The following is a 17417-nucleotide window of genomic DNA, read 5'->3' as shown; positions in this document are numbered from 1 at the left end:
GGTTGGCATTTCGTATAGAAAAACTCTTAGTTGGGATAAGGATTCAAAAGTAAAATGTTACGGCGGATCCAAGAAACTTTCATGTTAGAAAAGATGTTCAAACACCATTTTCTCCATTTCTGCCAAACAATCTTAATAACTCACGTAACTCAACCTTTCTTTTTGAATTACTTAACCCTTTTAAGATTTTTGTAAAACAGCTTATCCTCGTGACATGTGCAATTAAAGTGAGCTTTCATGAAATTTCTGGAACATCATAGGTAGCAAAAAGGGGTAGTAACAACGGCTATTGTCAATTAATAGCTTTTTACTCGCCCTAATGTAGATCCACCACTAATTGTTATTGTGATTGTTTATAACAAACCGTGCTACCAAACAAAGAAAATAGCAGTACAGAAATACTGAAGATTGTCTTTAAATTCTTAACTTTAGAGAACTAAACAAGTTGTCCCAATGAAACCTTTTGACATTAACACTAAACTTTCGATATTATAAACATAAATACATCTGAATGATTTTGTTTTTATCTTGAAAGGAAATGGAAGCATTGAAAACTCTCGTGTTTTTCTCCAACTTTATCGTCACTTCCTCTAAGTTTTGGGGTGAGCAACTTATGTCAACTATCTCCATCAGACCACCATGAAATGAAAGCATTCGCCAAGAAAAAGCAGCAGTTCCGCAAGTTTCAAACAGTCAAAACTCTAGGAATTTCAAATTTCCAAATCAGAGTGACTTGTTTGCCAGATCAAATTGGACGAAATCGAATTGGGAGAACTAGTCTTGAGTACTTGGACGAAATCGAAAATTAAACGGAGTCTGCCTAATACTTCAACAAATTAGACCTGCACACATGTATTTCCTGCTCCTCGATTAATTAGGCCTGCTTTTCTCTTCCTCTTAACTTCCTCCAAATTGTGGGGTGAGCAAAATATGACAACTTTCTTCAGTTTTTGAGCAGAGACTCGATTAATTTGGCCCGTTTGAGAGCTCTAGCTAGGGTAAAGTTATTCAGCTCTCAAAATAAAAACGCGATCAAATAATGGTATTTCCAATTTGGCATAGTATCCAATGTCCTCTATAAATAATGATATTTGCATATTGACATAGATTTGCTAGACTCCCAGCCAGTCATCTCACGTTTCGTTGAGTAGTGAAACCAAAGAACTAAATCACTGCCCAGGTGGGAAGTTAATGAACGTAATAACGCTTGTGAGAAATGAAACACCATCCATGCTACCACGTATAGAGATCTAAACAAGACTGACAAGTTGTCCAGATGGATCTGTCAGCATTCACATTTTTTCTTGAAAGAAAATGGAAGTATGGGAAAATACTCTTGCTTTTGTCTAATATCATCTTAAGGTTCTCCATGTTTTGATGTGAGCAAATAATGACAGTTCCTCAGTTGCTAATTCAATTCCCCTGAAGTTGTTTGGAAGTTCCACTATGGTAAATGTCTTCAGCTTCTTAACAAAAGCAAATTTTGTGGGTTCCAGTATTCTATATCGAATCCCGATATCTGGAAAGGCAGAAAAGAAACAAGCAAAGTAATCGAAGTCTCCAAATTGAAAAAGATTAAAAAGCACTATATTCTCCTGAATCTAGACATGATAATAAAAAGAGAAGTCAAGAAGAGGAAGACAAGTAAATAGCAACATAAACTTCAACTTACATAAAAAGTAAAATTCAGGGTAAATAGATATGCTTATAGCAAATTTTGCGTGTTCCATTCCTCTTAAAAGAGAAAACATTGCCCGTTCTATCACAATAGTGATGACAATATCCATACACAAATTACGAATAAGATCTAAGACCATCTCCAACTGAAGGGTTCAGAGGGCCGAAAATAGCCTGAAAATTGTCTCCAACCGAGGACTAGGCTAAATGGCTCGTGAGCCCCATGGGATAAAAAAGGGCTAAAGGGCCAACTGGCTGGCCCAATCCAGCCAGCCTCGGGCCGGGTTGGATTTTTCATTATTAATACATTTTCTGTTGGATATATCTGACAATATTGTCCTTTTTTTTGGGCCAAATTTTTTTAAAATTTTTTAAAAAAAGTTTCCCTTTTTTTCATATTACTATATAAGCCATTCCTACACCATTTTTCACATAATTTTCACTCTTTTTAAATTTAAGTTGTTGTAGTTTTTAAATTTAAATAATAAAGTATGTTTGGCCCTATGGCCATTTAGCCCTCGGTTGATGACGATTTTTTGTTACATGGCTAAAACGAGTTCTATGACCCTTTGGCCCTCAATTGGAGATGGAGACAAATATAGCGATGTACTATCATTAAAATATTAATATCTTGGAGGACCGGAGGGTTAAAACGAGTCATTTGACCCTCGTTCGGTTGGAGATGGCATAATGGGACTGGCATGGATCCTTCCTTGTCGATGACCCACAATTGTAAAGAAAAACCGGTTCAAATCGCAAAAGAAAATATGTTTGCGGATTGCAAAAAGAAAGAGGGTATAAGGTTATGATTTTCTACCTCAATGGCAACTTCGTTCAGAATAAGACTTTTAACCACGCACAAAGTGCCGAAAAACTTACAAACACTGTTAAAATCAAAATGTTCTAAAGGATTTAAATGAATCTCGGCTTTTTCTAAACATTCAAACTTTCCAAGATTTGGGTTATTCATCAAATTCCCAATCCACATCGAAGAATTTGATGGTATATAAAGACACATGGCAGTAGGATTAAATATAAAGACACATGGCAGTAGGGATAGTGATGATTGCCATGTCAACAAAGTTAGAATCTGGTGGGATTTGTTGGAAGATTTGGATAAGATTAGCTAAGGTTTGGCTAAGATAGCTATGAGGGGTTACTTAGTCATTATATATAAAGACCCTTTATGTAGCAACCGACTGTAATAACTTTTATTTGCTTTTCTAATACAAATTCGTATTTCTCAGTAGCTCTTATCTTTCTCTTTACATTTCTTGGTTTTTCTGGGTTCTTCAATTTTTCATTTTCACAAGAGATTTAATCTTTGCAAATTATCATAGATCACTCATAATAGTTAATAGAATTCAGATGTGGAGCAAAAATATTCAACACTTCGATGATGCTATTTTGGACAAAATTTCCAGGTGATGTATAGGTTTTCAAGTTTGTCACCAGAAATTTTTAAGCGTGTCAAGCAGATGATCAGGCTTAGTACTCAGTAAGCCAAAATCTTTCCAGAGACAAGCTTTCGATGGTGAGGTTTTTATCCCATGAAGTTGTTCTAGAACGTAATTCATGAATGCATTTGCAGGAACAGGAGATCCATTTGATGAACCACTCATCTTCTATAGTAATACCAATCAAGCTCAAGCATTTGAGATTTGAGCAAAAAGAAAGGAGATTTATAAAGTTTAGAGGTAATTTCAAATTCATTATAACATTTTAAAGCATTCCAAATAACTACCAAACGTTTTGAAAATTAAATATATGTTAGGTTTACTAGCGCTAAGTGATGAAATGGACAAAGCGAGTTATAACCCTTAAGTCATTTATGGAGCTTTGAATCTTCAAATTGACCAATTTAGCCGATCAAATTTACGATTTAGCTTGGCTTAAATGGATTAATTTGGAGAACTGGAGCTCCAAACACGACAATCAATGAAACCAACTTTAGTATTTGTCCACATTATCATTCAATGCTACAACTGTTATCACTTAATGTTGGTAAAGCCCACTTAACAATTAATTTTAAGTCTTGACCTAATAACCACATCTCTCTCCATATGTAAAATGAAATTCTTTTGATTTCTCAAAGGAAAATTCAAACTACCCAAACTTGGCAGTGCAAACTGTAATTAACTTTAGGGCTGGTTTGGAAGTGCTTTTAAAATGACTAAAAACGTTTTTGGTGAAAATGTTTCTGAAACCAATCTTTAGTAAAAACGCAAATGAATCCTGGAAAAGTACTTGAAATGCTTCTTGAAAAAAGCCATAGTTAGAAGCATTTCAAGTACTTTTGGAACATAAAAACATCTTCTCTAAAATGACTTTCAGTAATTTTAAAAACAATTCCAAACGAAATAAGCTAACATCAAAGCAAATGCCTTTCCCTTGCCTACGATAAATAAATTACCAAGAGGAGTAGCGTGGTATCACATAATCATAAAAAATTGTGTGATTAAAAGTTAAACCAATTACATTCGTCTAGATACCATGTAACTTTCATGTGAAATGAATTCCAATAAATTAATTCCCGAAACTCAGCCGCTATATATATTTGAACACGTGTATTTGCCTACCTTACAAATAATCTCATCGACATTTATAAGAGAAGAATTATTTGGAATTTGTCAGCATGTTACCTTACAATATCCGGTCAAAGTTGGGTAATTTTAAAGTTACAATTCATGGTGTTACAGTAAGCGTAAGTGTAGTCGAGGAGTCTTGTTTCCTTCCTACGAAAGTATCACATTTCAGGTCACTTTTAAGCACTGGTTTAAAGGATAGGCTTGTTGTTGGAGTTGATACTATGACGGATACGTTTCATGGTTGGCCACCAGATGGAGGTGACTCACCAAATTTGGGCCTCAAGTGCAGCGGGCCCCTCCCCCACACATTTTTCCACCAGGTCTTGAATGCTTACACCTCCCGTGGGCTTGAGTATAACGTTAGCAGTATAATACATGAACATACTTTTCAGGAACATACTTAGTCAATATAACGTTAGCAGTCAAAAAGACAATTAACGTTCCCCATGCATTGGGATGGGAGGTATCCTCGATTAATAATTAGTTAGCCCAACAGACTCGTCTAAATACCATGTTACAAACATGTAATTGAATCCCTACTTAAATTTAGCAAATTGGTCCAGTTAATATACATCTGCCTATATTTAGCCGGTGTAAATATGAGAACTTTCAGTCTTTCCATGCTCATCCCATCATAGCCTATATATAACGGGGTTATTAGTAAGAAGGAAATATAAACAAACCGATTGATCAGTTCTTTCTCTTTCATCATGTTGCCTGTCCCGCTCCTCTCAGAATTGGGTAACTATGAAGTTGAAGTTCATGGCGTTAAAGTGAAAGTGAGTGTGGTTGAAGATGGTCGTTTGATTCGTGAAAAAATATCAGAACTGCGGGGTTTCTTGAAATCCCAAGTCCCTGTTATGGGACTTGACGTTAAGCCAGGATCTTCGTGTGCCCAAATGGTGCTTGTTTGTGCCGGATGTCGTTGCTTGATCGTCCCAGGGCTAAAGGAAGCACATGAGTATTATCCTTGGCATGGTTTTGTAGCTGAACGTAGAGTAGAAGAACTTGAGCATCTTCTCGCTGATGACACTATAGGTTTTGTGGGCATGCGACTGAAATTAAAACTCTCCCAGACCCTTCATTATAGGAAGTTTAAGATAGGTGCAGACCTGGGTGATTTGGCAGCCAAGGTACTGCAGAAACCCAATCTCGCAACATGGGGATTAGCGGAGTTGGCAAGTGAAGTTGGTTTTGATATCAAGCCAGTTGTAGGCACATCCTTAGGTGGAACATGTGTTGTTCCTGATTGGAATGCCACAGTTTTCTCTGATGAACAGATCAAGTATGCAATTCATGATGTTTATGCTTGCTACCTTATTGGCAAGAAGTTTTTGGACATGCTTTAAATCCGTTCGTTTTTGGAGCTTTTGGGCATGATAATAAGTATTTATGTTTCTTTGTATTTGGTTTCGTAAATGATTTTGAAGGCTTTCATTTGTGAGGGCCTCTTTCTTTTCCAACAAAACTACAATGATATCAAATATTCTCTTTTCTCTGCTTCACTTTTTCTTCCGACGTTTCAACGTTTTACATCTGATTTTTCATGTAAATTTATAGCAAGTTCTAGAGAAATAACTAAAGGTCACGTTAAAATGAAAAATCATGTACGCAATTCCAAAAAAAATTGGCAGATCAGCAACAAATTGGTGCGTATTGTGCCATAATTTGCCCGGCAAAATTAGAGCTCGTTGACTCGAGGAACTTTGCCCGACAGCAGATTTCGACGGGGCCAAGTGTGTAAACCGTTGGGCAAAGGTCCACAATGACCTATAAAAAAGTGACTAAGATTCTCTCATCCTCTCACATTCTTCATTTTGTCTGTATCTATCTCTCTATAAAAAATTAATATAAGATGTTGACGTAGCTTAATTGTGACCATTCAAATATGAAGGAGAAGGAAAAAAGAGGGAAGAAAATCCTACTTCGAAAAGTAAAACCACCTACACAACTTTTGCTCAACGACTTTCTTATATGTGCCTAACGAATTAGTCCATCGGGCAAAATGGGACGGCCAAATGGGATAGCATCATTACCGGAGGCATAATGGGATGGTCAAGCATATATCAACTAGTTATGATAATTAACTAAATTATATGAAAACAGGCACAATGTACAAAGAGTGGAATCAAGTTGGACAATAGAAGTTGTGACCAACATTTGAAAACAGAACAAAAATGTTGCTAAAGATTTAGAGAACATTCAACGTCCCATTACTAATAAACATCAATATTGTCCCCAATTTAATCACATATGCAAACCAATATGTGCGAGGTTATAAGAGCGATTTAATTCATCAATTTTCCAATGTGAAACTTTGCAATTTACGAACAAATGTCCTGTCAAATAAGCAAAAGTTAATGAGGAAGAGTTAACAAACCGGAGTAACGTGCGATAATACATAACAAAAGTTGAGGAAATTTTCTTTTGTAAAAGCAGGAGTAAAATGATACTTAGAGCACTTCCAGCGTGCTCTTTAGCTCGCTGGACCGCCTCCATTTCCAATCCAGTTGCCTCCCAAACTAGCTCCAGCCCATTCGGGCAATTGGGGAGCCCATGGGAGAGGGTAGGCCGGAGTCCAAGGCCAGAGTGCCTGAGGGGAAATGATGTCATGCTGAAGTCAGCCACGTTCTAAATTTTTGTGTGTCGGGCGCTTAGGCAACACGTGCATGGGGGCGTGTCTTGATCAAACGATGGGGCCCGCATGTCTGGCCCACTCAGTCATTTTGAATCTGTTCCGTTTGATTTCCAGATCAACGGTCCAATTTTTTCAAATTTAAAAAAAATTTATAAAAAGAAAAAAAATCAGAAATGTTTGGGTGGGCCATGTGTCTCATTCTGGACTGTTGGATTTCAATTTTTTTGTAATCTGACGATCCAGATTAATTAAGTTGATAGTGTTTTTAAACTAATTAAAAATCCAAATTAAATTTAAAAAAAAAATTATAATTTTTTTAAATAAATACCTTACCATTTTCTCACATTGTACACCACATTTCAATATTTTCAACCATTCTAAATAGGTAAGGACATGTCGCGCGACGAAATTGATTAAAAATCGTATTGAAATCTATTCACAAAAATTTTACTTTCTGATAATGATACGTGGCGTAATGAGATCGGTTAAAAATCTTATTTGAAATTTAAATTTAAATTTTTTATTATTTTATAAAATAAAAAATACTAATATTTTTGTTTATACCATACTTAAGGTCTCCGTATTTAGATCTCGTACAAATACTCGGGGGACTTAAATGTAATTATGTAATAAAGGAAGGGGCAAATATGTAATAAATGAGGAGCCCTTATTCTATAAAATGACTCCTCACCCTTACAATTAGGGGAGGCCAATTCTTAGGCTTAACCCCTCATCCTCTCAAAGCTCTGACTCTCATTCAGAGCTTCCTCTCCTTCACAATACTTTCAGAGAAATACAATATCAGTGTGGACGTAGCCCAAACCTTGGGGTAAACCACGATACATCTTGAGTTATTTACATTTCATGCAGATTCACGGTCGGATTTACGTTGTTCTAAGACCTTCGGTTTTGTGCATCAACATTTGGCGCCGTCTGTGGGAAACAACACGAAAAGCTATGTCGGTTCTCTTTCATTTTTTCATCTCATCACCATGAGATCTCACCACACTCTACCGTGAATCTGCAAAAACCCAAGAAACCAAAACATCATTCTCTACTCTCTCACTAGGGCAGAGCACAAAAGGCACTTTAAATTTCGCCACAGAAGACCAAGTTTTCTGTCAACCATTGAAAAAAAAAGTTTGTATATTGTTAGGGAAGTTAGGGTGAATTGGGGAAAAAATGGGAAGCAAAGGTCGAATCCCGCCTTTTCACATGCGTTGACCGCTTCATGGACCGAACCCATTTGGCCCGGGCATACGGCCGCCCCATGGCGCCTACCCTCCGTTTGATATGTTGCCTCATCCTCAAAGTTATGGAGCAGAAGTTGGTTGCACAACATGTGGAGATGCAGAGGCTTGTGGTGGAGAATCAGAGGCTCGCCGCCACCCACGGAAGCCTGAGGCAAGAGCTGGCGGGTGCCCAATATGAGTTGCAGATATTACAAGCCCATATATGAGCTATTAAGTCTAAGAGAGAACATCAGATGAGGAGCCTTGTGGATAGTATAGCCAAGATGGAAGCTGACCTAAAGTCAGCCGAGCCTATTAAGGCGGAGCTACAAAAGGCTCAAGCTGAGACCTAGAGCTTGGTTGTTTCAAGGCAAGAACTGATTGCCAAAGTACAACAACTCGGGCATGATCTTCAGAGGGCTCATGCGGATGTGCAACAAATTCCAGCTTTAGTTGCACAACTTGATGGACTTAGGCAGGAATATCAGCTCTGCAGGTTCGCTTCAAACACCACCCTTCCTCCTCAACGAGGATCCAACGGTGGCAGAGCGAGATCCATGTCACCTGCTCTCGCACCTGCACCTGCAAATCACGTGCAGTGGTACTACCCAGAGTACGGCAACTGCACCTGAACCTGCAAATCCATGTCACCTGCTCCCACACCTGCACTTGTAAATCACTTGCTCTCGGGGTACGGCAACTGTAGACTCGAATTGCCATCCCCACTATTTAAAAAAAAAAACCCAGAAGTGCTTCTCCTCCCCTGCTCATTCTATTAGCAACCCAGAAACTCGATTTTTTCTTCGTCTTCTGCTTCAAAAGTTGTATGTTGGTGACCCTTTCTAGTGGGCACTGTCCAGTTGAATTTTGAAGCTCAAGAAGTGGCAAACATCCTACTTCACCACTCTCTGCAACCACAGCGACACTAATGATTTCCGCATCGTAGCCCACGATTTGCCAAAGGACTACAGGTTCCAGAGTTGTCCATGGATCATCAGATCCCCAGCAAAGTCACCGTCTCCTTCCTCCGCCCTGTGGTTCGATTCTCGCCGACATCGGAGGAGTTAGGTGATGTGTATGGCACCAGATGAGGAAAAGCTCACCTGCCGCAACCCTCTCGATTTCCCGATTGAGTGGGAAAGGCCGAAGCCGGGTTCCTGCATCTTCTTTACAGGGCCATGTGAAATCAATTTTTTTTAGAGAAAGCAAAAGTGGAATAAAGGTAAAATGGAAAGAAAGAAAAGCGCTATGATGGGGTTTTTACAGCTGGAGTACACCAGCTTGTGTTCAAACAGCAGAAAAAGAAAAAGGATGAGGCATATATACCAAAGCTGCTTATGTCGGTGTAGATCTTGTCGGCAAGGTTGAAAGAAATATTCCCGAGGATGACCCAAGAAACCCAGCTGTGATAGCTGATAATGTCGGAGACAATGTTGGAGAGATAACTGGTATGGGATCTGATTTTTTGGATTCTATGCTGAGCATTGAATTGCCTGTGCACTTCCTCAACCAATACAGAAGCGTTGTTTGCCATCTGCCAAAAGGGAAGAGAGAAAGCAAAAGAGAAAGCAAAAGTAAGGAATAAACACCCTACCAGAATAATGTGATTTACTTTTCTTGGCAGATGTACAATGTAAATTATTTTTCTTAACTTTCAGAGACATCTGTATAAACCCCATCAGAGGGTAGTAATAATATAAAAAAAAAGGCAAGCCCAAAATAATAGACTGCAATGTCATGTGGAGGGCGAATGCCCATATGCCCAAAAGAGCCAGGCCCTCTATTTTAACATTTCATGAGCATCACTCATCAATCATACATAAACATTCATGACCATCATTCATGTCAACATTCATGAGCATCACCCATGTCAACATCCATGAGCATCACTCATGTCAATCAACATAAACATTCATGAGCATCACTCATGTCAATCAACTTCAAAAGTTTCATTTACAGAGCTCTAGCTTCAAAAGCTTCATTTACAAAAGCTCCAACTTCAAAAGCTTCATTTACAGAGCTCTAGCTTCAAAGCTTCACTTGCAAAGCTTCACCTACAAAGCTTCAGTGCAGGGTATACAAATACTGCCTCCGAACAACCGCCACTTCAGCCCATACATGGATTCAATTTGAAGTCTCCAGCCAACAGACTCTATCGACTGAAAACTTGGGGGACTACATTATGTACCATATATTGGACCTCAACTTGGTCTCATGAAAAATACTTGCGGGACTTAGCCCATCACTTATGTATTGAAGAACGAGCCCTTATTCTATAAAAGGAACTCCCTCACTTTCATTAGAGAGCACCCATTATTCATGTACTGAAGAATGAATCTTTATTTTATAAAAGGGACTCCCTCACCTTCATTAGAGAGCATCGTTGCCAGCTGAGCAACCGTCTCGCCGCGAGCATCACTCCTAACCCATCACTTATGTATTGAGGAGCCAGCCCTTATTCTATAAAAGAGACGCCCTCACCTTCAACGCCACAAGCCGAGCCAATCAAGGCAACATAAGCCACAAACAGAGCAGCCTCGCAACATGTGCTACTTCTAGTTAAGCATCATTTCAGATTGAGCAATGCCTCATATCAAGCATCAGTTCAAGACAACATCTAGTTACTTCGGCCCACACATGGACTAAATTTCAAGTCTCCAGCCAAAAGACTCTCTTGACTGAAGACTTGGAGGACTACTGTTTATACCATTCTTAGGGCCTCCTTATGTAGATCTCGTACAAATACTCGGGGGACTTAAATGTAATTATGTAATAAAGGAATGGGCAAATATGTAATAAGTGAGGAGCCCTTATTCTATAAAAGGAATCCTCACCCTCACAATCAAGGGAGACCAATTCTTAGGCCTAACCCCTCATCCTTTCAAAGTTCTGACTCTCATTCAGAGCTCCATCTCCTTCACAATACTCTCAGAGAAATACAATATCAGTGTGGACGTAGCCCAAACCTTGGGGTGAACCACGATACATCTTGTGTTATTTACATTTCATGCAGATTCACGTTCGGATTTACGTTGTTCCAAGACCTCTGGTTTTGTGCATCAACAATTTTATTGCCTATTGTCATAACTATTCAGCTTAAGGATGAAGATGCAAAGGACAATTACTGTTCATTAAAAACAATTATTATTTACTACAATGATTCAATTGCCAATTGCCTTAGGTAGCCTTCCTAAGGGCCTTTTAAGTCTAAAATAAAACCGAAACAACAAAAACCCTTTTCCAAACAAAAGAAAATCTCTCTTAAAAACACAAAACCGGGAAAAATAGAAAACCCAAAACAGATGCAATCACCTCTCTCTCTCTCTCTGTCAATATCCTTCCTCCCCATCTCCGTATTGGACGCGATCAAGTTAATTCAGTCACCGAACTGATTTAATTAATTAATTAATTACCAATTGGAAAATAACCTAGATGCCACGGCGGAGCTGGAGATGGAGGCGGTGAAGACGGAGGAAAGGCAGTCGTACTCGGTGTAGGCAATCCCACCGGACGACGTATCCTGCAGGATCAAAAAGCTAATGGGGGGCCTCCGAGCTGAGTTTGGCGGTGCCCAGATCGAGCCCCACATCCCCCTTGCGGGTTCGCTCCGTCTGACGCGCGAGGCCGCGCTCGCCAATCGATCTGACCTATGTTTGCGTGCGTTTGTTGCTAAAGTCGATTCCGTGGTTACTAGGGTTTCCTATTACCATCCTGTTGCCCTCGTTTTTCATCTGCCCGAAGAGGGAAATATACACTATTTTCCAGATTTATTTTCTTTTTTTATTTAGAATATTTGTAGTAGTGGACTTGGTGGTAATTATACGAATCAAATTTATTTACAGCATGTGTGAAAATTTATTTTCTCAGGTCGAGATGGAAACTGGTGTGGACTTCAATCTGTGGAATCGTAAGTTGCTGGCATAGTAGGAGAGCTCGTTAATTATTAATGTTTTTATTTTGCATTTTAATCTATCTGTTTTTGTGTGGATTGAGAGATAAATTACTGATTCATTTGCATGCTTGTGCAAGGGAAATAATTTGTCCTGCGATGTTACTGTAATTGTTTTGCAGCTCCATTGCCACAGATGAGTCTCCTCTATGGGCATCTGACAGAAGAAGAGAGGAAAAAGCACAAGAAAAAGTTTATATTTTGGATGAGAGCATTACTGCCTTGAGCTTCCCAGTAACTCACATTGCATTGTACCAAACTAATTACAAAGATAAAACTCTCAGATCTTGGGAGAAGATTGCTGAATACCGCCTCTATTTCAATAATTAGATGTATGGATTATATGCTTAAGTTGTGGCTTGTATTTATATGACTATCCCAGTAGACTTAATTGTATAACTTGCACACCCTCCCTTGTCGCCTTATGCCTCTATTTATACTAGTGAAGTAGGTTTTTCTTGCCTTACAAGTAATACAACAAGTCATAAAGGGATTAGATCTCCCAAATTCTATTGGAATCCTACTTCTAGATTTACAGAATTACACTCCTAAATAAGAATAGCACTCCACCTGAGTGTGTAAAACTTAAGAAGTAGTTGCATCAAGTATTCTCAGATGATTGTTGAAGTCTTCAATCAATATAGGCAATACACACGTGAATCTAGATTAAGGTTGCATTAAGGAAACATATACTAACAAAAACATGACAATGATAAAACCTAAAGCGGGACAAAACTTAAAGTATCAAAGAAAAAGGTGAGAAGTGCAAAGTCGAAGCTTAAAGAAACAAGCGGAAATGAATGCTCACATCGGCGTATGACTAGTCCAAGATAGGTGCCTCATTAAAACCTCGTCAAGTTAGCAAAACTCAGTGGGACAAATGCTCCTAAACTAAGGTAAAAAGAAAACATTAAGGTCAACTCGGTATCCTCCATATATTCCCCCTGAGTTCGACAAAACTCCATAATTAGACTTCTATCGGTGTAAATCGGACAGTTTACACATTCCAATTTTGTAGACAAGCTTCTGAAAATTGAACTTGAGCAATGACTTAGGTGAATAGATCGACGAGATTGTATGGATCTTGTAATGCTCTTGTTGTTGATGTGAAAAGAAGAACTTCGATGTAATATGCTTGGTATGGTCTCCTTTGATGCATCCATTTTAAATTCGATATATACATGCGGAATTATTCTCAAATATCGCTGTTGGGACATTAGTGATAGATGATAATCCATAAGTGCTTTGCATATGCTTGGCAACGGCTCACAGCTATGTAGACTCAAGAGTTGTCTCTTAGGATGAGAGTATTCAGCATGGTTCGAAGACGTAACAACTAAGTTTACTTGGTAAACCTTGAAGAAATTGCAGTCTCACCAATGGTAAATACATAAACCACCAAGGATCTTATCATGTGTGTCTCAGATAAATATCTAAAGTCAACATAACCAACAAGGCAAGAATCAACGTTGGGATCAAGGAGGCGGCGGCAACACTCATAGTTGAGTAGGGTACCCTATTAAGATATCATAGAACGTCTTTAACACCTTTCAGTGTATACGTGTAGGCGCATGACTGTGCCTCGCTATGAGCTTCACATAGAAGGATATGTCCAGCCTTGTACACTGAGACAAGTATAAAAAAGCGCCAATTGCACTTAAATATAGAACTTTAGGCTTCAAAACCTCTTCATCTTCCATCTTTGGACAATGTGGTCTCGTTATGCACCAAGCGTACGGACGACCATGGGAGTACTTGAAGATAACATTTTATCCTCGTTAAAGCGGCGTAGCATACACTTTCTTGGTGTAGTTCGACTAATGGACCAGGATATTGTTAAAACAATGCTTGATCTCAAGACTTAGACAATAACGTGTTTTCAGAAGATCCTTCATCTCAAATTCCGGCTTAAGGTGTGTGATAATTTTCGTTCCTCAAAGTCCCACTGAGATTCATGTCATCAATATAGATTGCAAAAATTGCAGATCCAGAACTAAACTTCTTAATAAAAACGCATGGGAATAGTTCATTATTCACATATCTCTAACTAGTCAAATACTTGCATAAACGGTTATACTAAATTCGTCCGGTTTGTTTCAACCCATATGAATACGCAGTTACCACATCTATAAGCTACATTTCAAGTCTTTCAGAAGCTACCAGACTTACAAGTTAATGGAACGTTATCACATCCATAACGAGTGAATGCGTATCCTCATAGTCAATCACATGGCGTTGAGAGAAATCCTGTGTCACAAGGCATATGCTTATATCTCATTGTTTCATTCTTCTCATTATACTTCCTTACTAAAACTCACTTGTAACTAATCGGTTTCACATTGAATGGAGGGGGAAGAAGACGGGTTCTGAAGAGCTGTTGGGTGGACGGGAGGTGGCAATGAGGAGATAAGAGATGGGAATAACAACGGGTAGTGTGAAGGGCGGCTTCTAGTTTCCCCCTGAATTAATCTTATTTCAGGTTTTTTATTCTTAATTTAAAGCCCTTTGCTTGAGAACAGAGAATTTGCGTCAAACTCAGCGGAATGGACACCATATGAGCAAATATCAAGCTTGGATATATGTGATCTTAGAGATATGAGGGGATAGGGTTTGACTTCCATATGCTTTGGGTGATCCCCACAAATTCCATGTGGGTTATGTTGTTGGAAGAAATTATTAGGGTCTAGAGTGACTTTGTGAAATCTGGAAACGTGACGGAATGGAAGGCCTAGTGGTGGCCGACATGGCATTGCTCGTCGGAGTGGGAGGCTTAACTACAGCCGGGATCTAATAGTTTTCATCTCCAACACAACTACCATTCTCTGCGAATCTGAACTTTCCGGCTACCAAAATTAAATTATGCTCTGAATTTTTCAAGCCCATGTACCATTTTGACTGCAGAGAAAAGCGAGCTAAGGTCCTATGAGGGAAGCTTGTCGAGCTCGTCTATGGCGGCTTTGGCGTAGAGGAGGAGGAGGAGGAGGAGGACAGGGAGAAAAGGTCCCATCGTGGAATATCATCGTCTTTTCTTAGTTTTGACATTTATATAATTAAATTGTTGTAAAATCAACAATATGTGTGCAATGAAACATAAAGTAATGAGACACAATATTTACAAGGTTGGCAAGTGTGCCTACGTCCTTGGGGCAACAGTAGTATTTTCTTTTATTACGTGAAATAATAGGAGTATAAAAATAATTCTTATTATTTTCTCTCTTCTCTTTAGCCCAGCTCACTGGTATTTTATTCTGTATCTCTCTTCTTTCTCTTCTTCATCTCCTCTCTCTTCTTTTCTTTTTCTCTTCTTTCCTTCCTCCGGATGCTCTCATTTTATAAGCAAAAGATTATTGTAGCTAAACTATTTGATTTACAAACTTTCTTCATAAGAATAATAACTTATCTGAATTTTCTTTGGATGAATAGTAAAGAACTATTCATGTGGGCCATCCACATATTACATTACAACACTTCCCCTTGGATGACTATATGTCAATTTCGATTGCCTCGTTAAAACTTTGATCTGTTTTGGATGCTCCCCCTTATGCGTATCTCCCCCTAATTTCGAGTTCTTCAATTTGGCTAATTACTAAGTTGATGTAATCTAATACCATACATGATAGTTGAAGTGTTTTATTTTGAAGGTGGTTTACAAGCGCTCCAAATTTTAATGGTCTGCAAGTATTAGCCAATACATTCATGACTAGCTTCATGGATACATGTATTTATGAGAGATATGAAGACGCAACAATGAATCCTTGCTTCCTTGATCGTTGCAGAGTCGATCTATTTCCATATGTAAATACAAATCCTTTCTTAGAGTGATTTGTATGTAGGCTAGAGAGGTATTCAAATTTTTCTTGCCTAATAAGACCATGGCTGTTAGCGAGTTTTTGGAATAAAACAAGCACATGTCTATAATTTCCTAGAGATATTAATAAATAAACTTTATTTCATTGCAATACCCATTTGTTGGTATTATGCTCCACATGAAGTGTAACATCTTATTTGCTCAATACAGTAAGGCACATACTTCATTAAGATATGGTACTCTTGGACCAAATGCTATTTCATCATTTCCTTCATGAGGATGAATGATCTTTCTTAATGTCTAAATATTGGTTAATCATTTAAGTATTCAACTTATAATCTTCAATCCATATGGTTTTTTTTTTTTAATACCACAAACATTTTGGATAAGATTTGTGTTGGCATATTATTCAATCTGCACCTCGAGACAAAGTTCATTTCAATGCTTTATAATCTTTCTAGACTCTTCAGGAATCTCATTCTAATATTATCAACTCTTGCAAGAGATTTAGTATGTTGCAATAACATCATAAAGATAGTACTCACTAAGGCAATTTATACGATCTATTGATATTGAGTACATAATTTATGCTTTACCTTTCCAAGGCTTTCTTCAAGCAGTCTGAATTATTTAGGGATTTTCTACACTTCATAACACATTCTCCTTTGGAATTTATACAGAACCACTTGTTTTCATATATACTTAAGGGATTTATTTATGAAGATATGCTTCAGGCATTTCATAAAGCTTCGTGTAATATATAATTTTCCATTTAAATGAACAAGTTTCACAATGGCAAATCATGTTTACAGGAGTATATCATAATTTCAGGTTTCAACTAGGAACCTTGTGTCATATCATGTTAGTGTAGTTTAGTGTATTACAAATGCCCATATGTAACCTTTTGGGTTCGACATCATTGGAGATTTGTACAATAGGTCCATTTTTCCACGTTCTTAATAAATTGTAATGGAACTGCCTTCCTCCATTTTGGCCAATAATTTTGTTTTTTGTCAACGAACAAAAGAACGTAGCTCAGTATCAACACAACTATTTGATGAATTTAGTAGCTACTGTAAAACCAAAATTAACATTGGTAATCATCAATTCGTGATCTCATAATTCTCATGTGCATGCGCATGTATATTTATAAACATTTCATTACTTTGGATATCCTTGCCTCTTTAAGGGGCTTTACATTGTCTCTTCTAGGACAATCATCACTTATTAGATGAATTGTTTGAGAATTTGGATTATAACCTCCTTTAGAGTATTATAGAGCTTGGATTTTTAATCTCCATTTCTGGGAAGTTGAATAATTGGAACCTACACATCAATCATGCTTTAGGCATGAGATATATTAAAATTGTCATGTCCATGGATTAACCTTTTGGAACTTGAATCCATGCGGCGACTGTTATGCTTCGGGCATACAACAGTTCAGTAGTGCCAATTCTATGAATAGTTTGACTGAGACTTCAATTTGTGCAGCATCTCTGTAATTTATAATCAATTAGTAATTTTC

General features: G+C 38.0%; 2 protein-coding genes and 1 long non-coding RNA gene across 3 annotated transcripts; all 3 read left to right on the top strand.

Moving 5' to 3' along the window:
- Positions 1-2866: 2866 nt before the first annotated feature.
- Positions 2867-4305, top strand: LOC114824430 (uncharacterized). Its single transcript, XR_011580208.1, has 2 exons — positions 2867-3175; positions 3269-4305. It is a non-coding gene; the product is annotated as an uncharacterized lncRNA (long non-coding RNA).
- Positions 4306-4486: 181 nt separating this feature from the next.
- Positions 4487-5614, top strand: LOC114824527 (uncharacterized). Its single transcript, XM_070820280.1, has 2 exons — positions 4487-4631; positions 5001-5614. Exons 1-2 carry the CDS (start codon positions 4487-4489, stop codon positions 5612-5614), a joined length of 759 nt encoding a protein of 252 aa, XP_070676381.1.
- A 5776-nt stretch (positions 5615-11390) lies between these two features.
- LOC114824429 (cyclic phosphodiesterase-like) lies at positions 11391-12435 on the top strand. The gene is made up of 3 exons (XM_070820347.1): positions 11391-11879; positions 12004-12042; positions 12207-12435. The coding sequence occupies exons 1-3, from the start codon at positions 11675-11677 to the stop codon at positions 12308-12310; spliced, it is 348 nt and encodes a 115-aa protein (XP_070676448.1). The 5' UTR covers positions 11391-11674; the 3' UTR covers positions 12311-12435.
- The last annotated feature ends 4982 nt before the right edge of the window (positions 12436-17417 follow it).

The sequence above is a fragment of the Malus domestica genome, chromosome 04 (genome assembly GCF_042453785.1).
Source record: "Malus domestica chromosome 04, GDT2T_hap1".
Classification (NCBI taxonomy): Eukaryota; Viridiplantae; Streptophyta; class Magnoliopsida; order Rosales; family Rosaceae; genus Malus; species Malus domestica.
The sequence above is the reverse complement of the archived record's forward strand: the minus strand, read 5'-3'. Positions and strand labels throughout refer to the sequence as shown.